Source organism: Budorcas taxicolor, chromosome 11 (genome assembly GCF_023091745.1).
Source record: "Budorcas taxicolor isolate Tak-1 chromosome 11, Takin1.1, whole genome shotgun sequence".
NCBI classification, from domain to species: domain Eukaryota; kingdom Metazoa; phylum Chordata; class Mammalia; order Artiodactyla; family Bovidae; genus Budorcas; species Budorcas taxicolor.
Genome location: NC_068920.1, coordinates 133,264,917 through 133,288,070, shown reverse-complemented (window position 1 = coordinate 133,288,070; position 23,154 = coordinate 133,264,917). Strand labels below are relative to the sequence as shown.

Below are 23,154 nucleotides of genomic sequence, written 5' to 3'. Positions count from 1 at the left end.
AGTGGGAGAAAAGTGTATTTTTTTCTGCAGGAAGAAGAAAACAATGGAACACTGAAGGAAAAACCACCACAAAAACAGTACAAGAAAGTCAGTCCAGCTATAAAGCCAAGAGGCACCCTTTCGAGCAATCCATGGTAAGAAAGAGGATCCCACTGAACTCCAACGAGAACGGCACCGGGACCGTGACACTGGAACTGAACAAAAGGTACCCAGAGTGACAGCACCCAGCTCAACTTTGTCATGAATGGAATTAACCAAAAGTGCTGTTATTTGGTTTTCAACTTTTAGACTGAGCCCTTAATAAATCTCAGAAGACTTAGTCATGATCACAGGAGAGAACAGAACTATTACTACCTTTGACAATATAAGAGTAATGGCATAGATGATAGAAGTTAGGAGGCAAAAGAAGGGAGCAGTGGACAGAAGTTACAGAGTGGAAGTCAAAAGAAGTTATAAGAAATAGAAGTTTAAGAGTTACATTCAAGATTACAATGGTAAATAATTTTTTAAATGGTGATAGAATAATGAAAAGCTGGGATGGGGTTGATATGCAGAGCTATAAATGAGGTTGGTCCTCTATACCACAGAAGGAATTCAACATGTCCAAAATGTGTAAGCCAAGAAATGGTGCTCTGAATACATTATTTAGCAATATGGAGGTATCCATTAGGACTCGTACTGGTCCGTGGCCTGTGAGGAACCGGGCTGCGTGGCAGGCGAGCCTGCAAAGCTTCATTTGTATTTACAGCCGCTCCGCATCTCTTGCCTTACATCCTGAGCTCCCTCCTGCCAGGTCAGCAGCAGCATTAGATTCTCATAGGAGCACAAACCCTATGTGAACTGTGCGTGTGAGGGATCTGAGTGCAGGAAAATAAGATCAGGGCTCCCATTAACTCCGAATGATGGTGAGCTGTGTAATTATTTCATTATGTATCACAATGCAATAATAATAGAAATAAAGTTCACAATAAATGTAATGCACATGAATCATTTCAAAACCATGCCCACCCCACCCTCCACCTCGTCCCGTGGAAAAATGGTCTTCCATGAAACTGGTCCCTGTACAGTCTGTGTTTTCTAATTTTCTCTCAATACGAAAAGAACAAGGAGGTTGATTTTCATTTTCATGTTGTCTAAATTAACTTTAAAATCTCAGTGGTAATTAATTGTTATAGAGAAAAGATCCCTACTGCTGAAAAGAACACAAATAACAAAAGGCGCCCTTGTTAAACCCAGCATAATAATTACTCGTAATCTGTTAATTTTCTGATGGAGATTCCTATATTACTTAGGCTTCAGGGCTCAGGAGCTAGGTTTCCATGTAGATATTATGGTGATTTAAGGTGCTGAAAGCCTGAAGTATTAAGATCCCCAAAAGTAAAGTAAAAAACACAAGGTTAAACATTCATGTTAGCTGTAGTCAGTTCTGACCCAAAAGAATTCAGCAAGGTATCCATTTCAGTACAATGCACATCTTGCTCCAGGTATATACTTACACTATATTTGCAAGGTCAAGTGGTTTCTCTGGTTGCTCAGGAAAAACAGGATGCGGAGGTTCTCTGGTGGGTACACACCCCAAGGATTTACTAATTGCATGGCTCAGCTTCTTTGCAGGGGATTTCTGTGTCAAAGCAGAAAATAAGGAAATAGGAATTGAATTTTCAAAAGAACGAGAAAGAATGTTAACTTAATGACAAGAGCTGTTGAAAATATCTTTTCAAATACATGCTAATCTGCATTATGGTGAACGCTAGAGAGCCTTGCAGAAAGGAATCTACAGCTGTTCCAAGGTCATTTGTGGCCCTTCATTTCTGACTCCCTCATTTCCACTATGCAGTCACACTACCCCGTTAGTGTCAACGTTCCTTTTGAACATGTCTATGTGCCCTTTGCGGGAACTGCCTCTTTTGTTGCTTCTGGATTATTCTGGTAAGATGCTCTAGTTAATTCCCTGGTCAGAGTCAGAAATTTTTGCTGGACTAAAATACTAAAAGGTTATGGGAATGCTGAGCTCATAACTCTTGAATGTTAGCAAGTTAACTGACCAACCCACATCCCCAGAGATACTAAGAGATTATCCTGCAAATGAACGTGAAACAGAATATTTGGTGTTAAGGGGCTGGCCGTGCACACAGACACAAGTGAGTGCAATCAGCATCAGATCCGTGACTCTAAATCATGACATGCCGAAGGTACAGAAATACGTTGGCATGCTAATACATTTCTTGGGAAGGCAGAGCAATACACAGCCAATCCGAAGACTAGCAGGCCTAAGGTGTGATAGTAAATACGAACAAGAGTAAACAATATGCCACGGCTAAGGTATGTAGAATACGAAACCCACATTTAAAGGAAGCTCTTTATAAACTTACTTCATTGTCCACTCAATTCCCTTTAACTAACATTGTCGTCTGAGATTTTCCTGGCAGGATACTAGTTCATTCTTCTGCCTCTGCAGTGTGTCACCGTATGCGCCACTTTAACTGGAGAACAGAATTTGTTTGCAGCTGTGTTTCATCAGTAGCACATCTCCACTTATTTTAATAGCCTGCCTGCATTATTTTTATTTATTTATTTAGCCACACTGTACAGCCTGCAGGATCTTAGTTTCCTGAACAAGGATCAAACTGCTCTTGGCAGTGAAAGTGCAAGAGTCCTGAACCACAGACTACCAGGGAATTCCCAGCCTGCGTGTATTTTTACACGCATGCATGTGTGCTATGTCGCTTCAGTCGTGTCTGACTCTTTGCAACCCCATGGACTGTAACCCATCAGGCTCCTCTGCCCATGGGATTCTCCACGCAAGAATACTAGAGTGGGTATTGCCATGCCCTTCTCCAGGGGATCTTCCTGATTCTTTTCTGCTGAGTTACCTTGGGAGCCGGTATTTTAACATAAAATAAGCCAAAATCTATTTACCTTTAAGAATATATAGGGAAAGTTACTTAATACCTTGTTTATAATAGACTCCTTGAGCCTCCTTGAACACATTAAATTCTGGGGGAAAAATCTGTATGTAATCAAATTTCCTGAAAATTATATGAAGTTAAACAAAGCAGAAATTCTGAACTACCCCACAACTGCTCTCTCTGCCCAGTGAGTAGCTATACGTATCCTGACTTCCCCTTTTCTGCTCCATCTGTTACACTGCCCCAGACATCATGTAGTCTGCTTGAAACCTTTCGAAGGCTAACAGTCATTTATAAACTAAGATATCAAGACATGCCACCCTATTCCCACACAGGCGCTTGCATATCTGGCTCCACTCTCTGTCCTCACTTTTCACCCCACATCAGCATGAACCAGCTGCTCGTTAATCTGTGCCTTGGCCTGCGCCTTTCTGAGATCTCCCTTTCCCAATCTATTTTGTTGTAAATTTTCTGCTCATTTCTCAAGACTGCTTGTTTGCAAGTCTTCCTTTCTCTCTGAAGACCTCCCTCACTGCACCCTAAGTCAGAGCCCACTCTTCCAAGTTACCCACTTGACAAGTACACATTTCCACTGTTGCACTCTTCCAATACTACACTGTACTTGCCTATCTGTTAGGCTAGTGCTTTTGAAGGGTAGGATCTACATTTTATTTATCTGTGTATTTCCAGAACCCGACCTACAACAGAAGATGTTATTTGAATAAATTATTTGCTTAGATGAATTTTCTAGATTGCTTTTTCCTGACTAAACCACAGAAGCTTAAATTTTTTTTTTTTAAGTTATGATATGAGTAGGGGACCATCAGAAGACACCAGAGATATCTTAACTCACCTTTACAACTAAACACTACGCCTGTAATCCATGGATTTATTCTGCGACTTTTTTTGCTACATCTGAGAACACCCTGGGCCATTAATTCACGCACTCCACGTGAGATGGGATATCACATAGACTATGTTAGTTGCACCCTGAGTAATATCAGCCATGAAATCACAGGTTTCATGTGTCTATTTTATAATAAACATTAAAATAAGACTGTTAAAATGAAAAATGTTTCCCTTCCCACCACTTAATATGCTCTAGCAGCATGCTTGTTGTGCTTTCAAAAACACTGCTCCAAGTCAAGGTTTAAGGTTAGATCCCAGTTCAAGTCTCAAAAATATAGATAGAAAGATTAAATCAATACAGCAAAGCCAATTCCAGAGTACATCAAGAGATCCTTGATGTGTATGGGAAGGAGAAAAAGACTGGAAATAAACATATATATATATTAAAAAGCAAAGATATCACTGTCAACAAAGGTCTGTTTAGTCAAAGCTATGGTTTTTCCAATAGCCATGTATGGATGTGAGAGCTGGACCATAAAGAAGACTAAGCGCCAAATGCTTTCAAACTGTGGTGCTGGAGAAGACTCTTAAGAGTCCCTTGGACAGCATGGAGATCAAATCAGTCAATCCTAAAGGAAATCAACCCTGGATATTCATTGGAAAGACTGATGCTGAAGCTGAAACTCCAATACTTTGGTCACCTGATGTGAAGAGCCAACTCATCAGAAAAGACCTTGATGCTGGGAAAGATTGAGGGCAGAAGGAGAAGGGGGAGACAGAGAATATAGTTGGATGGCATCACCAATTCAATGGACATGAATTTGAGCAAACTCCGGGAGATGGTGGGTGTGTGCGCTCAGTCGCTCAGTCATGTCCCCCTTTTTGCGACCCCAAGGACTGCAGCCTGCCAGACTCCTCTGTCCATGAGATTCTCCAGGCAAGAATACTAGAGTAGGTTGCCATTTCCTACTCCAGGGGATCTTCCCAACCCAGGGATTGAACTCATATCTCAGGTGTCTCCTGCATTGGCAAGTGGATTTTTCACCACTGCACCACCTGGGAAGGCCAACACTTTCAATTAAATTGTAAATTAAGGTAAGCAAATGACTTCCTTAAAAATATCTTAAACAGTGAATTATAATATGGCCATGAAGTGATTTCACTGTGGAGTCTGATTAGGAAACTAAGATTTACAAAGCCTGTGAGCAAAAGTTTGAAAACTTAAAGAAAAAAAAAGTTTGAAAACTACCATTACTATAATTGCCAAGACAGAGACATTACCTCTTCTGACTACTTGGCCCCTAGTACAATGCCCAGGACTTGGCAGTCAGTCACTAAATATTTACAGAAGTACAGGGAGTGAGGGAGGAGGAAAAGCAATCCAGGTGTAGGGACTGGTGACCCCCACACTTCATTTAAGCTCCAGGCCCGAGAAGTTCTGACAGTTTTTTATACCTTTCCTCTCAGTTGAACCCTAACACTGATATAGGGGGAGGCCTTAACCTAGAAAATTAAATCTCCTCCAAACACTCCTAGGTGATGATTTTCAATCTTTGTGCATTTTCAATACCTGAATCCACTTTACCTAATTTCAAAACATTTCCCATCATCTCTTAAAAATGTTACTGGTTACATTTTTAAAAAATACATCAAAACCATATACAATGGCTGTGTATGCTCTAAAATGTGAAATACCCATCTACCCCCTGTCCTACAGTCTGAGAAACAGACCATTACCATTACTTGGAAGCCTGGCTGTGAGCCCTCATCTAAGACAGCCCATTCCCACCACACCTGCTCCTTTCTTGGTCATCAATATCCTGGATTCTGTACTGTTTGCTTGATTTTACTATTTCAGCAATTGTGTATTATAAAAAATGCGTGATTTATTTAATGCATGCTTAAAAACTTATATAGGCTTACATATATATTTTTATGCAATTTCTTTTACTCAAAAATTATGTTACAATTGATCCGTAATTCACTCTTTTTTAACTGTTCGATTGTACTTCTTTGCTCAATTGCATCATAATCTATACAGCCATTCCAGTACTGATGAACATTTGGGTTGTTTCATTTTTTTCCCTCTCCGTCAAAATGCTGCTATAAAACTTTCTTGTCCATGTCTCCTGGTGGCCATGTAAAAGAATTTCCTAAGAGTTATTCCTAAGAATTATTGGGTCATAAGTTATACACATTCAATTTTACTTGGCACTGCCAACCTGCTTTTATAAAGTGGTTACACTAATTTCCTCTCCCATCAGCTGCGTAAGAGATTCTCTCTACATTAATGTCAACCCTTGTTACAGTTAGACATTCTAACATTCACCAATCTGGTAGGTGATAAATGTTATTGTGGTTTTAATTCGCAATTCCTTATTACTAGAAAGACTGGGCATCTTTTCCCGTGTTTATGAGCCGCTGTGGTTCTTCGTCTGTGAAATGCTTGTTCCTAGTGTTTCACTTACTGATTTGTAACAGTCTCTCTCTTACTGATTTCTAAGAGTTTTTTATATATTTTGCATTTTAACCTTACAGAAGGTATATCTTACAAACAACTTTCATGTTAAGGTCTTTCTTTTTCATTCTGTTGTTTTTGATGATTGGTCATCTTAAAATATACAGCAGCCCCAATTTATTAATTTTTCTTTCATACTTTGTGCCTTTGTATTTTATGAAATATGCTCCTCCCTGAGGTCATAAAGGTATCCTGCCAAGTGTCTTCATTATTTTATAGTTTTTATCTTTCATTTTTAGATTTGAATCTTCTTAGAACTAATTTTTTTATATGTATAAGGAAATAATCCAATATGGATAATCAATTGCCTCAGGATCATTTAATAAACAACCCATTCTTCTCTTACAAGACAGACACTCTATTTCTGAACCTATACCAGTCTCAAGATAATTTAGCAGTTACGGCTTCCACTTATCTTTTCATGTAGCACCAGTGCCTCAAACTTTCATTCCTCATTAGGAGAGTCTTCATTTTTCTTGACTCTTCACACTTCCACTTAAATTTTACCATCAGTCATTTACCACACACATACACAAAAAAACCCTGCTGGGATTCTGATGGAAACTAATTGAATATATAGACATTTCTCGGGAAAACTGACATCCTCACATACTGACCATTCCTTTCTGTGAACGACTTGTGTTATCTTAGTTCCCCAACCAGGGATTGAACCTGGGCCCTCAGCAATGAGAACAGAGTCCTAATCACTGGATCGCCAGCAAACACCCATAAGCCTTTTTAAATTTCTTCCAATAAAGTTATAGATTTTTGCTCACAAAGGATGTATGTTATCTGTTATTTATTTCCAGTTACAGAAAGATTTTTGCATATAGCAATCTTGCTCTATTTTTTAAAATTTGGTAAAACATACATAAAATTTACCGTCTTGACCATTTTTAAATATACAGTTAAACAGTGTTAAGTATACTGGTCATTTATAAATCATCTTTGGAGAAATATCTATTCAGTTCCTTTGCCCATTTTTTAATGGGTTGTTTGCTCTATTTTTTGTTCTTAAGTTATAGGAGTTCTTTATATAATCTGGATATGAGCCCCTTATCAAATATATCATATGCAAATATCTCCTCCCTTTCTATAGTTTCCCTTTTTACTATGTTGATGTGTCCTCTGATACACCGGAGTTTTTAATTCTGATGTAGTCTGATTTATCTATTTTTACTTTTATTGTCCCTGCTCTATTCTAATGATTTATTTGGAGATTCTTTCAGTCTCTGTATTGACAGTCACCATTAAATAACAGTAACTTGTTTCCTTTCAATTAAAATGCCTTTTATCTGTTTTCCTTGTTTTCTATGCTGCTTAGGACCTCTATGAAAATGTTGAATAGAAGTAATAGCAAGCCTCCTTGTTTTGTTTTCAATCTTAAAACAAATACTCTTGGTATTTCATCAGTAAATGCAATGGATACTATGTTTTTATAAATATACTATATTAGGTTAAGGGAATTCTTCTACCCCTAGATTACTAAGGTACAATGTGTGTAAATGTCTAAATTATTAATGAATATGGGATCTTAATAACTACTTATTGATTATACAGATTTAACCCATCAGTCTATGAATACAATTAAGTTATAATAATCTATCTCTTGTTGTTTACTCGCTCAGTCGTCTCTTTTGAGACCCTATGGGCTGCAGCCTGCCAGTCTCCTCTGTGGTGAGTTGCCATTTCCTGCCACTTCCTGCTCCAGGGGATCTTCCCAGCGCAGGGACTGAACCACATCTCTTTCTTGGCAGGCAGATTCTTTGCCACTGAGCCACCTGGGAAGCCCATCTTTGCATGTTGGAATAAAACAAGAGTGGTCATGATCTTTTGGATACACTACAGAGCTAAGTTTCCTATTTTGCTTAGGCTTTCATTTGTGTTCATTAGGACAGCCTGTAATTTTCCTTTCTTGTCCTCATAACATTTTGGTACCAAGGTAATTCTAGCCTTAAAAATGAAATCAGAAGGCTCATTTTTTTTTTTCTAGACTTTGGGAAATTTTTATAACACTGAATTCCTTTCTTTGAAAGTTGAAACTTAGGTAAAGTTGTTCAGGCCTGGTTGTTTCTTTTGTATAAATATTTTAAGCTACTAATTCAAATTCTTTAATGATTATACTAATATTTACAGTTTTTATTCTATCTTGACTCAGTTTTAGAAAGCAAGATTGTTTAGTAGTTGCATATTCATTCTGTTGTATATATATAGTTGTTGATTTCATCTGTTTATCTTTTGTAAACTTTACCTCTGGTGAAGATTTCTTTTTACTGTAATAAAATATACATAACATAAAATACAGCATTTTAATCTCTCATGAAATGAAATCTATGAGATCTATTTTGCCCTGAAATCTATTTTCTGAGGTTAATAAAGTTTCACCTTGTTTCCTTGGTGAGTTCTTAGCTTGGTGTGTCTTTTTTTTCCTTCTTTCTTACCTTAGTAAGATATATAGACATATCTTAGATATATAGACATACAGCACTGTATAACTTTAAGATGCAGAGTATAATGATTTGACTTACATACATCATGAATTGATTATCATAATGAGTTTAGTGAACATTTATCACCTCATATAGATACAAAATAAAAGAAAATGTTTTTTTCCTTGTAATGTGAATGTATAGCAGTTACTCTCTTAACAACTTTCATATATAACATATAGCAGTGTTAATTTTCTGCCTTTTTTATCCTTAACTTTCAACTTTGTGTATATATTTTTTATATTTTTGCTGTTTCTTATAGATAGCATACAGCCAAATTTTTAAAAAATATCCACCTGACAATTGTTGCTTTTTATCTGAAAATTTTAGTTAGTTCACCAATTACTAATATATTTGGATTTGTTTCTATAGCTTGTTATTATTTTAGTTTCTTCCTTTTATTTTTTCCTTAACTACTTCTTAGGCTTTATCTTTCTCATTTGGTTTTCCTTTTTTGGGCAATTATATACTCTCCGAGCAGACTCTTCTGGCGGTTGCTTTTTTTCTTTGTCTGAAAGGAAGTAATGTTTAATGAGAATTTAGTGTCATGTTATCTAAGAGGGGCTTTGCACACATTCAGAGGCTCATTTAACCTTCCCAATGTTTTATGAATTAGATATTAACAGTCTCAATATTATAGGTACAGAAACTATAGTTCATATAAATAGGCCTGTCTTAATTTTTTCACAGTACAACACAGCCCTCTGCCAAGTAAACTTAAGAAAACATACAAGGGATCAGAGAGATCACCCACGGCAGTGAGACTTCCTTGCAAAAAGTCAGAAACAGACTGGAGATGCAAGTACTACACTGGGGATCGTGAAGCGGGCACTTGGCTGAGTAGGGGTGGGGACACCTCCAACTGAGGGCAGCTGCAAGGGTATAGATAACTGTGGACCAGGCACTAAGATATTCTGAAATTTTTTTGAGCTCAGATGACTATATTCTCAACCAGCCTCAAGCTAATTTCTTACACAGCACAGTCTTCACCTCAGGGTACTTGACTACAGACCCTGACACTTGGGAGCACTTCAGCCTAATGAAAAAGTTCAGGATTGATGTCTTGGAGGCCATTCCTGCCCGTTCACTTCAAATTACTCTGAATACATCATCCTGACCCACCACTGGTGGGGATTCAGGCAGAAACAGAAGCCTCCTCAGAGAAGTCAGAGACCTCCTCTAAGCAATTTAACATGAACATTTTACACAACCTTGGTCAGTATCTGTACTCTCATCTTGTAACTTAAAATCCTTTCATTCTAACCATGCCTCAACTATATTCATAGCATGGTTGATTAGTACTTCAGCTGCATCTTATTTTCAAACCAATAAAATTATTAGTCATTATTATTTTACACACAGTGCTTATTTAAATTTACTCACATTTACTAACTCTGCCATGTACCATTTCTTTCTTATTGCTTCAATTCATTTTTCCCCCAAAGCATATCTTCTGTTAGTTCCCTTAGCAACAGTCTATTGGTGGCAAACCCACTGAGAATTTTTCTGAAAATATATATTCTTTCTTTGCTCTTAAACAGACTTGCTAGGTATGGAATTCTAGGTTGATCTTTCACTCTATCCTTCAAATTCTTCAATGGACTTTCACATTTTCATTTCTCAGTATCTGTGTTCAGTATTCTCTATCCTGGTTAATTTCCTCAGACTTATTTTCCATTTCCTAATTTTTGCTGTAGCTGTCTTTAATTTGCTATTTAACCCCTCCACTGAGTCTAACCTTATTATTTTTTATTTCTAGAAGTTCAGTTTGTTCCTTTGTCATAGACTTATTCCTTTTTCAAATGTCACTATTCCTAAACTTTTTCCCTGAATTTTTAAAATGTACAATGTTCTAAAGTCCTTGGCACCCTAAAGGTACTATATGTTGTGCTAGCTGATTCTCCTTCACAGTAGATCACTTTATAATACAGTTTGCAATATTTGAAAATGAGCTCACCTTTAGTGGAGACTGTTTTTTGTAGGGGAATCTTTGTACTCTCTCTGGGCCAGAGGAGTAATTTGAGCCCCTCTTTCACAAGGAGGCAGCCCTTATAAAGTTTTAAACTTTACAAAAGTACCAGTTCTACTCACCTTGAGTAGACCCAAGGTAGATTTTCTATACCTCAGAGGCACTAATAACCCCAACCACTGGCCTAACTTCAGTATCCAATCTGATAAATCCTGGGGATACCACAATTTGGAATTTAATTTTTGATAGCCAAGAATTTCTCTGACTTTTCTTCAAGCTGAATTCTGCATTTCAGTTTTGTTATTATTTTTCATCCTGTATGCATATTTTTCAGTGGGGATAGAAGGCTATAGTTAGCTTCTAATTTCCTTTTTGCTCTCCTTAACCACAAATTCCAAGTTGCTATTTTTGTTGATTTAAGTCACAACTTACTAAAAATCATCATATATCTTACAACCAATATTTATCTACATTCAGCACTGTTTTTCTGATTTCTCTGCTTCTTTTTTTTTCTCTTAAATCCCATTACTCCCTTTTTGGTTCATTTATTTTCTTTCTGCAATGTATCTTTAAATAGCTCTTTTAGCAAAGGGCTTTCAAAGTCCTTATATTCTGAAAAACGTTAGTATAGTATCCATGCTGTTGAAAGATAGTTTGGATGAGAATACAATTTAAAGTTCAAATTTATTTCCTCAGCCCCTTGAAGACATTCTGCTGTTATTTCTTAAAACCAGTGATTAATCTAATACATTTGGATTCTTTTTTTTTTTTTTCACTTCATGCACTATGTGGACTCTTAGTTCCCCAACTAGGGATGGAATCCAGTTCAGTTCAGTCCAGTTCAGTCCAGTTCAGTCACTCAGTTGTGTCTGACTCTTTGCGACACCATAGACTGCAGCACGCCAGGCCTTCCTGTCCATCAGCAACTCCTGGAGTTTACTCAAACTCATGTCCATTGAGCCAGTGATGCCATCCAATCATCTCATCCTCTGTTGTCCTCATCTCCTCCCACCTTCAATCTTTCTCAGCATCAGGGTCTTTTCCAATGAGTCAGTTCTTCGCATCAGGTGCCAAGGTATTGGAGCTTCAGCTTCAGCATCAGTCCTTCCAGGCTCCCTGCATTGGAAGTGCAGAGTCTACCACTGGACTGTCAGGGAAGTCCCTGGATTCTTTACATTTTCTTTTTAAATTTTCTTTCCTTCTTTATTTTTGGTTGTGTTGAGTCTTCGTTGCTGCGTGTGGTTCTTTACGTAGCTGTGGCGTGGCTTCTCTTGTTGAGGAGCACGCACTTTAAGATTTTGAGAACTTTTTTCTTAATCACACTTTTTATTAGCATTTTCTCTATATACGTCTACCTCTACATTGACTTTTTGCAATTCTGTGGGATTTGCTTTTTTTTTTTTTCCCTTTTTCCCCCCTTTCCTTTTTTTGTTTTTCTTATTGTTCTTTTCTTGGCATAGTTATTCTTTAATATATTTAAATCTTTTAAAATACTTCTATTTAACTCTGCATTTCTGTTGTTTTTCTTTTCCCCCCCACCATGTTGGCGTGTTTTCTTTCCTTTGCTTTATTCCTCAGCTGGCTCTCTGCTTTGGTCTTGTGTTCTGTTTCATGTTTCAGTTAGTGTTGTTCTTCACTGGTTGGTATTATTTCTTATTTCCTTTGTCCGCCAGGTCACTCTCTGTGCTCTTCTTTGGACTGCTTTGGTTTTGTTTGTGTGTGTGTATATGTTCCTTTGCTTTTGTTACTATCCACCTGGTACCGCATTTGCCATTTGTCTAGGGTTCTTTTTTTTGTTTTCCTAGTTTTTTGTTTTTTATTTGTTAGTTTTAATCCTCTTTATTCCCTTGATAAATGGCTTGTGGGATCTTGGTTCCCTGATCATAGATCAGGCCTGAGAATCTGAGGAAGCACTGAGTCCAGGACACTAGACTGCCAGAGAACTCCTGATCCTAGGGAGTAGTAATTAGTGAGAACTCCCACGAAGGTCTCTACCTGTATCCAAGACACACCATCACCCAGTTGTCAGCAGCACCCAGGGCAAGACGTCTCACCCAAACAACCAGCAAGACAAGAACACAAACCCAATTATCAGCAGACAGGTTTCCCACAGACACCCTAATACCTACCACCCCGCACAATCCTGCCCATCAGAGAAGAGAAACGCTCACCTCCTCCCACCAGAATGCAGGCACAAGTCCCTCCCAACACGAAGCCTACACAAACCACTGGACTAACATCACCACAGAGGGCAGAGACCAAGAACAAAAGGAACTAAGACCCTACAGCCTGGGGGAAAGGAGACCTCAAACACAGTAAGATAAAATGGAAAGACAGAGAAATATCGTACAAATGAAGGAACAAGGTAAAAACCCACAAGACCACAAGAGGAAACAGGCAAACTACCTTTAAAAGATTTTAGAGTAATGATGGTAAAGATGGCCAAAATCTTGAAAATAGAATGGAGAAAATGCAAGAACCATTTTTAACATATTTAAGAAGGACCTAAAAGAAATAACAAACAAACAATGACAAATAATGCAATTACTGAAATTTACAATACTCTAGAAGGAATCAGTAGCAGAATAACTGAGGTAGAAAAACAGATAAGTGAACTGGAAGATACAATGGCGGAAATAATTGCTAAACAGCAGAATAAAGAAAAAAGAATGAAAAGAATTGAGGATAGTCTTAGAGACCTCTGGGACAATATTAAATGTACCCGCATTTGAATTATAGGGGTCCCAGAAGAAGCAAAAGAGAATCAGAAAATTTTTGAAGAGATTATAGTTGAAAACGTCCCTAAAATGGGAAAGGAAATAGTCAATCAAGTCCAAGAAATGCAGAGTCCTATACAGAATAAACTCAAGGAGAACCACATTGAGACACATATTAATTAAACTGACAAAAATTAAACACAAAGAAAAAAATACTGAAAGCAGCAAAGGAAAACCAACAAGTAACATACAAGGGAAACCCCATACAATCAACAGCAGACCTTTCAACTCTGCAGGCCATAGGGAATGGCAGGATGTATTTAAAGTAATGAAAGGGAAAAAGTCTACAGCCAAGATTACTCTACCCAGCAGGGTCTCAAAATTCAAAATTGATGGAGACATCAAAAACTTTACAAAGAAAAGTTAAGAAAATTTAGCATCACCAAACGTGCTTTACAGCAAATGCTAAAATGACTTCTATAGGCTGGAAACATAAGAAAAGGAAAAGACCTACAAAAACAAACCAAAACAATTAAGAAAATGCCAACAGGAACATATATATCAATAATTACTTTAAATATAAATGGATTAAACTCTCCAACTAAAAGACAGACTGGCTGAATAGATATAAAAACAAACAAAAACATATATGCTGTCTATATACTCTTATCTCTTGATGCTGGGTTCCGGGAGAATTTCTTGCCCTGATCTTTCAGTTCAATACTCTGTTCTTTAGCTATATCCAGTTTGCTCTGCAGCCCGTCTAGTGAGTTTGTTCAACAACTGTATTCTTCATTTTCGTTATTATTTATAGTTTCATAAGTCTATCCTTGGTCCTCTAAGGAAATTAGACTGACCTATTTTTAAAGTTTCTTTCTGACTGTTCTAACCCACAGGGTGTAGGTCTGCTGTTTATATTTCACTGTGCTAAGCTCCCTCTGGGTTTTCATGACCATGTAAACATCTCCCATGGGACTGTTCACTTGCCATCTTAGCCAATAGTGGCCTCCTTGCTGGGGGCCTCATGTTGAATCTTTTCTGACAAAATCAGCAGAGAGCTTCAGGGTCTCAGTAGTAGTGATGACCTCAAACAGGCACTGTTAAGCAGTTCCTTTCTGCAACTTCTCCTTTACTTAAACCCCTTCACTTAAAAATGTTTTATGGCTTCAGGTCAGGAACATTTCTTTTCAATCTTCAAAGATAATTTATTAAACTTAATTTTTTATCATTTCTATTGGCTTGGTACAGAGGGTAAGTGGGAAAATATGTTTGGTCAACCACCTTGAAATTGGGTTTCTTACTTCCTTAAATATAACTTCTATGCATTCTCTTTAGCCTCCTTCTGGAACTGTTATTAGATGGCACTTCTCAATCTATCCTCCATGTCTTTTTTTTTTCCTTATTACTCTGTCCTTCCGTCATGTGTTTAAGAACAATTTTCTGCTCTAGTACCCAGCTCACAAATCTTCTCTTAAGTTATAGACACTGATGATCAGCCCACTTAATTTCTTATTTTGACAATCAAACTTTAAAATTCCAGAATCAATACTTTGTTATTTTTGGTAGATAAAATAGCTTGGAACTTCTCTCGTGGCCCAGTGGTTGAGGCAGGGGACACAGGTTCGATCCCTGGTCTAGGAAGATCCCACATGTCACAGGGCAACTAAGCCTGAGAGCTGTAACCATATGCTACAGCTACTGAAGCCTACACACCTAGAGCTCATGCTCCTTAACAAGAGCAGCCAGCACTCCGAGAAGCCCAAGTACCACAACTAGGGTGCCAAGAACCCCTGCTCACCACAACTAGAAAAAGCCTGCTCTAGCAACAAAGACCCAATACAGTCAAAAATAGTTAATTTTTTAAAAACTGTTCACATCTCTCCAAGAGTTCAACTACACAATTTTAAAATCTAGTCCCACTTGTTCTATGAATTCTATGTCCAAAATAAACGCTTCTGCGATCTCCTTTGCATAGCTGTTTCTGGTGATTTTTAATGAAGTGCTCATCTTTGTAGTCAAGGCTCCCTGTTGAGACCATCTATCCTATCTGTGCTCATGCTTACTTGAAAGGGAGAAGCAGGACTTGTTTTCAGTGAGAGTGAAGGAAGGGACAGAAGGTGCCAACCTCATGGAAAAGCTTTGTAGCTAGTCTTATGAACACAGGATCCCTGTTCTCCAAGAATTCATCAAGCACCTCTGCCTCGCCAACCCAAGGTCCTACGTACACTACATCTGCCTGAGACACCTGTATCACCAGGTTATACTACCAGAGTCACTCTGTCACTTGCTCTGAGCCCCTCTCAGCTGCTCATGTCAACTATTTCCAAGCAAGAACACCCTAGATGCTACTCCTATCCTGAAGAGCAATACTTTCCTGCCCCTGTTTCTCACTTATGAGACTATATCTAGGTAGAATAAAAAGTAATTAGTTCACATATGGCTTCTGAAACATGCTTATAAATTATAACCTCTTGACCCATAAAAAAGGAACCACTGCTATTTCAACTGGCTCAATAAGAGCTGAGGTTGGAGTTGTGTAAAGAAAAGGAGAACTTGGCTTGAGTAGCAAACAGTTTCTTTTTCAGGAAAAAAAAAATTATACAGATTTGTTGGCATTCAACATCAACAGACTGACATTCCTATGTGCACCGCAACAGCCAATATAGTATTTATGGTTCCATACATATCAACCCTGGGGTTGGGAGGGGTACCCTTGAAGAACCAACAATTGCTATGTTAAGCATAAATAAGTTATAACACTCTTCTGGACTCAGGAATCCCACTATTAAAATTATACCATAGAAAAACTCCCTGGGCTGCATGAGATGACCTGTACCAGAAAATCTACTAAAGTTTTGTTTGGAAAAGTAGAAACAAGTTGAATGTCAGGCAATAAGAGAATAAATTAAATGTGGTATATTAACAGAACTGAATTTTATATGGCATTGAAAATAACCATATCAGTATGGAGATCATTTTATAAACAATGTAGGTGAACAAAAGAAGCTACAGGATGATGCTATTCTGATGAAGTCAATATACAGAATCTAGAAAAATGGTACTGAAGAATTTATTTACAGGGCAGCAGTGGAGAAACAGACATAGAGAATAGACTTATGGACATGGGGAGAGGGGAGGAGAGGGTGAGCTGTATGGAGAGAGTAACATGGAAACTTACATTACCATATGTAAAACAGATAGCCAACGGGAATTTGCTGTATGGCTCAGGAAACTCAAACAGGGGCTCTGTATCAATCTAGAGGGGTGGGAAGGGGCGGGAGATGGGAAGGAGGTTCAAAAGGGAGGGGATATATGTATATCTATGGCTGACTCATATTGAGGTTTGACAGAAAACAACAAAATTCTCTAAAGCAATTATCCTTCAATAAAAAATATGAGAAATAATGCCATATGTTTTAATGGTCACACACACATGTGTAATAAAAATACAAAAATATGAATGGAAGTGTTAAGCACTAAATTCAAAGCAGAGGTTATTTCTGAGGAAGGATGAAAATGAATATATATTATGGACCTCTTTCCATATCTGAACATACAGATCTAGTTCAGTTATTTTGACTGCTACACAGAATTCCATAGCTATAATTATATATATATAATCACACACACACACACACACACACATATATATACCATAATAAATTTCACCATTTCATTACTGTTGGATATTTTGGTCATCTCTTTATACCTAAACCCTGATATACCTGGTGCAAGGGTCTTTGTGGGAGAATTCCTATACGGAGAATTGCTGGGTCAAGGGTTATATGCATTTAAAACTTTATCTTTCAAATGTTGCATCAGTTCACACTTCTACCAAGTCTTCTCCTCCACATTCTTGCCAAAATTGGACATTATCAATCTCTCACACTTTTTGCAAGTCAAGGAAGACAAAATGAACATTCTCATGATCAAAAGTAGTTTAAAAACTGGAATAAGTGGGAGATGCCAACTTTATAAAATTCTTTAACAAATGCTTGGGGTATACAGGCTAGCAACATACTAAGGACTTACAAGCTAACAGAATATACAGACAAGTGAACAGATAATTACAATGGCACAAGTGCCTTCTATTCAGTATGCCACAGCAGAGCAAGAAAAGACACATAAATCAACTTGGGGTTCAGGAAAAGAGGCAGCGGCTGAGCTGAATCTCAGAGGCTGAACAGAAGTTGGCAAGGGAAATTGAGGAGGAAGAGGAAGAGAGGAGGCAAACGTAGCTAGAACAACAGATTCAAAGATACAAAAGTAAGAAAATATGGTAGAAGAAGAATTGGAAATAGTTCAGCACTGTCACAGTGCTATCTATGAGCTACAGCTAAAAGTCCCAGCTATAGCTAAAAGTTCCAGTCCAAAGACACAACTATAGACGCTTTCAGACCATTACTCCATTAACATAAGATAAACCCCCAGTGTGTTATAAATCACCTCTGATTTGGACGCTGCTTCTAGCATATACGGAACAGACAGTTCTCTGACTCACGCGCAGTAACAGACTGCATGTCAAGGTAGGATGAGGAAGAACTATGACCAATACTTCAGGTTTGGGCAAACAAAGGGTCTAGTCAGCTAAGACAAAAAAGGAGCAGAGCACACAAGCGTACTATGCAAGAAGTTTCACAGGCATCCAGAGTCCCGCGAAAGGGAGGGTGGAGGTTAGAGAAGGCATGAAAACCAATAGGACCCACTGTGTGCTTCTTCGTATGGCAGCACTTTCTGCAGCCTGAAGCAGAACAGCTACTAGAAATGCTTATGGAATAATTATCAGGGCAGAAAGTTCTTTGCCTGACTGAGACCGCCCACTGACACCTGGGCACACAATATCTCCAACGGCTGTCACAGACCATGCCATAGGTGAAGGCAGGAACAGAACCAGAAGTCAATTAACATCACACGTGATACAGATGCTCCATAGCCGAGAACCAAAGTCTATCACCACTATTAAAATATTAGCTCTGAAACGGTGTTTCCCAACATAATCTGAAGATTTAAAAATTCCTATGGTATTTATTTAAAAATAAAACAGATTCCTCTGCCTCAACCCAGACCTGCTGCTGCTGCTGCTGCTAAGTCGCTTCAGTCGTGTCCGACTCTGTGCGACCCCATAGATGGCAGCCCATCAGGCTCCCCCGTCCCTGGGATTCTCCGGGCAAGAACACTGGAGAGGGTTGCCATTTCCTTCGCCAGTGCAGGAAAGTGAAAAGGGAAAGTGAAGTTGCTCAGTCGTATCCGACTCTTAGCGACCCATGGACCACAGCCTACCAGGGTCCTCCATCCATGGGATTTTCCAGGCAAGAGTATTACTAAGTTAAAATTCCCAAGGGCAGAGACCTAGTACTCTGTATATTTAAAACAAGCTGCCCAGCTGATTCTTTTCAGGCAATTTTGGGAAGTGCTGATCCAGAAGTTCTTGCCAAAATAAAGGTTAAAAAAATAAAGGTGTAACTATTGGGAAATGATTATGTTACTGTTTCCCATAGGCAATATAGTTAGCTACTTAGAAGTCTAAGAAAATTGACTGGGGTTTCCCTGGTGGCTCAGCGGTAGAGAATTTGCCTGCCAATGCAAGAGACACGAGTTTGATCCCTGGTCACGGAAGATCCCACATGCTGCAGAGCAACTAAGCCCGTGTGCTACAACTACTGAGCCTGCGCTCTAGAGCCCAGGGGCTTAAACTACTAAGCCCACATGCAGCAACTTCTGAAGCCCGCGCACCCAAGAGCCTACGCTCTGCAACAAGAGAAGCTGTTGCAATGAGAAGCCCATGCACCGCCACTAGAGAGCAGCCCCTGCCCATCACAACTAGAGAAAAGCCCGGGCAGGAACGAAGACCAGCACAGCCAAAAATAAATAAGTAAAAATTTTTTAAAAAGAAAATTGACTGAAAAAATTATTAGAACCATGTGTTGACAGAAAAGCTAGTGAGACTTCAAGATAGAAATGTCAACAGGACCACTGACTACAGGAGTCTTAACCTGGACCAGAAGCCTGGGCTGGAATTCAGAACCGCAAAAATCTATAAGTGCTGGAGGGTGGGTGGGGAGGGTCATCTAAAGCCCGGAACTATGTGAAAACATTCAGAGGTCGCAGCAAGAGAAGAAAAGACAGATCACTGAATCACTGTGTTGTGCAACTGAAACAAACATAATACTGTAAATCAACTATACTTCAATTTAAAAAAAAAAGAAAAGCAGCTCAGGAGAGACTGCTGCACAGAATATGGGTTCCTTTTCATGGTGCAACCCATGAAAATATGGGTTTATTGTAGATAATCAGTTTCATAACTGGACATTTTATAGTCATTAAGCAGAAATAAAAGGTGATAAATATACAATACACATGTATAATGTGTATTTAGAAAAACAGTTCTACCATAAATCTGTATCTACAGATCTCAGAATGTATTAGACACACTGGCAATCATCACTGATAGATCTGAGTTAATGCAGAAACAGACCAACAATTCACCCTGTTGTGTCCTACAGATTCCTCTAATTCTCTCTACACATGGAAGCAGGATACACATTCCTCAGTTCAGCTCTGGTGGCCACTTGTAAGAATCAAAAGAGATCTAACGCTAGAGAAAGGGCTGCGGGTGAGATGACTGCCAGAGGAAACCGCTCACTTGAAGAACTGCTTGGTTTCGGTTAAGTCATACATTTCTTTGCAATGGAAAACCTCCCTGTCATTTCTGTTCTAAAAATAATCAGGCTAGTTGAAAAAAAAGACTTATTTCATAAACTACACACCAATACTTTTTTGAATAAGTGTCCATCTTTTTAAACACCTAGGTTCATTTCAAGTGTTCTGCTTTCAAACTCAGCACTTCTGCAGCTGTAAATGGGTTTAAGGATATAGTGCATCCAAATATCACAGTAGACTGGGGCAATGTTCAGATGCTACGAAGAGCAATATGTAAAACACCCCACTGAACCCACTGAAATTGCTGATACATGCTGTCAGGATACCTCTAGCCTATTCCTTTTACCTCTTGGAGGGCCCAAGAAATTCATAATTTCAGAAGGAAGCCCTTGGTCAATGAAGCAGCCAGTGTAGCTGCCATCAAGAGAACTTCAGGTCACATCTCCCCAGATCTTCACACGACCATGAAAGGGAATAAAGCCAGGAACCCATAATAGTCTCTTATGATACTTTGCATTTCTCCATCGTCTGCTGTAACCTCTCCTTTTTCAGTTCTAATTTTGTTGATCTGATTCTTCTCTTTTTTACGTTTTTACTCTTTTTTACCTTTTACTTAAAGGTTTGTCAATTCTGTTTACCTTCTCAAAGAACCAGCTTTCAGTTTTATTAATTTTTACTATTGTTTCTTTCATTTCTTTTTTCATTTATTTCCACTCTGATCTTTATAATTTCCTTCTTTCCGCTAACTCTGGGGTTTTTTTGTTCTTCTTTTTCCAGTTGTTTTAGGTGTAAAGTTAGGTTGTCTAGTCAGTGTCTTTCCTGTTTCTTGATGTAGGATTGAATTGCTATAAACCTGCCTCTTGGAACTGCTTTTGCTGTACCATGTGACCCAGCAATTCCACTCCTAGGCATATACCCTGAGGAAACCAAAATTGAAAAAGACACATGCACCCCAATGTTCACTGTAGCACTATTTGCAATAGCTAGAACATGGAAGCAACCTAAATGTCCATCGACAGATGAATGGATAAAGAAGCTGTGGTACATACACACAGTGGAATATTACTCAGCCATAAAAGGAATGCATCTGAATCAGTTCCAATGAGGTGGATGAATCTGAGCCTATTATACAGAGTGAAATAAGTCAGAAACAGAAAACCAAATATTGTAAACTAACGCACATATATGGAATCTAGAAAGATGGTACTGATGAAATTATCTGCAGGGCAGCAACGGAGACACAGACACAGAGAACAGACTTATGAATGGTGGGGAGGAAGGAGAGGGTGGGATGCACGGAGATTATTAACACGGAACATGCATAACCACATGTAAAATAGAGCACCAATGGGAATTTGCTGTATGACTCAGGAAACTCAAAGTGGGGCTCTGTAACAACCAACAGAGGTGGAATGGGGAGGGAGGTGGGAGGAAGGAAGGTTCAAAAGGGAGGGGACCAATATGTACCTATGACTGATCATACTGATGTTTGGCAGAAACCAACACAATACTGTAAAACAATTATCCTTCAATTAAAAATAAATAAATTTTTTTAAATTGCATAAGAAAAAAAAAGAAAAAAAGATGGGAACCCAGAGGTCTACGTGCTCCTGGCAAGACCCTCTCCCAACAATACTCTCATCAGCAGCACCATGATCTGCCTAGGAGACGGGCTAATTTCAGTACAACTTTTATCACAGGTTACACCTGTTTCATAAGAGACTCGAGTCCCCCACTTGGACTTTGATTTCATAAGGTTCTGCACAGCCTCACAAGACCCCATCTCCTACTAACTGTCCACTCTCAAATCCTTCAACTCGTCTGCAAGTCTACCATCAGCAAAACCCCTGATGAGGTTTTTGCTCAAACTTCTCTGTCTGAGGAGCCTCTCCTCTGAGTCTTACTTTCACCTTCTTGCTCTACTAGGAAACCTGGATTTCCCTGAAGGCTTGGCTTCCTCTGCAGCTATTCAAGTGGCAGCCGTTTTTTCTCTCACATCCCTCAAACAGCCGGATCTCCCGCGGGGGTGAGGGGAAGATGTCCTCCTAGAACCTGATAGCTATTGTCAGATTTTCTCCCCTTTTCCTTAAAACCCTACTTTTGAATTTCATGTGATCATGATGTGAATTTCATGTCACCAAAACCCTAAATATCCCTCTCTAGTGGAGTTCAATATTACTGCCATAATTCTTACTCATTTCAACATTCACAAAGTTGACCTTGCCCAAACACTACTGTGGTTGATTGAATGGTGAACCCCTCAAAAGATATGCCCAAATCCTAACCTCTGGAACCCTATATGTCAGAAGAGCAATTATTACCTTCAATGGCAAAATAGGTAACTGAGTTAAAGATCTGGGAAGGAAGCATTTATCCTGGATTATCTGGATGGGCCCTAAATGCAATTACATGTATCCTTGTAAGATAGACACACAGAGAAGAAAGAGAAGAGGAAGCGGTCATGTGACCAAGGAGGAGAGACTGGAGCAAGGCAGCTACAAGTTAAGGAAAGGCAACAGTCACAAAAGCGGAAGAGACAAAGCACGGCATGGTGGTTAATTCTGTGTGCCAACTCACCCATGCCAAGTGTGCCAAGACATGCAGACAGTATTCTGAGCGCTCCTATAAGGGTGTTTCTGGATGAGATTAACACAGATTGGTATACTGAGTAAAGCAGATTTCTCAGACTGGTGGGCCTCATCCAATCAGTTGAAGACCTGAACGGAATAAAATGTCCGACCCTCCTTCAAGAAAGAGAGAATGCTTCTGAACTGGGACACTGGGTTTTCTGGCTTTTGGACTGGAATGGAAACATCTGTTCTTCCTGGGTCTCATGCCTGCAGGCCTTTCAGACACAGACCTACATGATCAGTTCTGGTTCTCACACCTTCAGACCCAAGCTGGAACTACAGCCTTGGCTGTCCTGGGTTCTTGGCTTTCTGCCTCTTCCCACAGATCTGGGGGCTTGTCAGCTTCTACTGTTGCATGAGCCAATTCCTTACAATAAATCACTTCTTATATAAATGTAAACCCAATTGATTCT

The 23,154-nt window shown here is 38.9% G+C and overlaps 1 protein-coding gene across 1 annotated transcript in view; it reads right to left on the bottom strand.

Annotated features, from left to right (window-relative positions):
* Positions 1-23,154, bottom strand: part of DTNB (dystrobrevin beta) — a 238,797-nt gene that overhangs the window by 117,483 nt on the left and 98,160 nt on the right. The window contains exon 9 of the mRNA XM_052649361.1: positions 1,497-1,621. Coding sequence (XP_052505321.1) covers positions 1,497-1,621 — 125 coding nt within the window. The remainder of the gene's footprint in view (positions 1-1,496; positions 1,622-23,154) is intronic.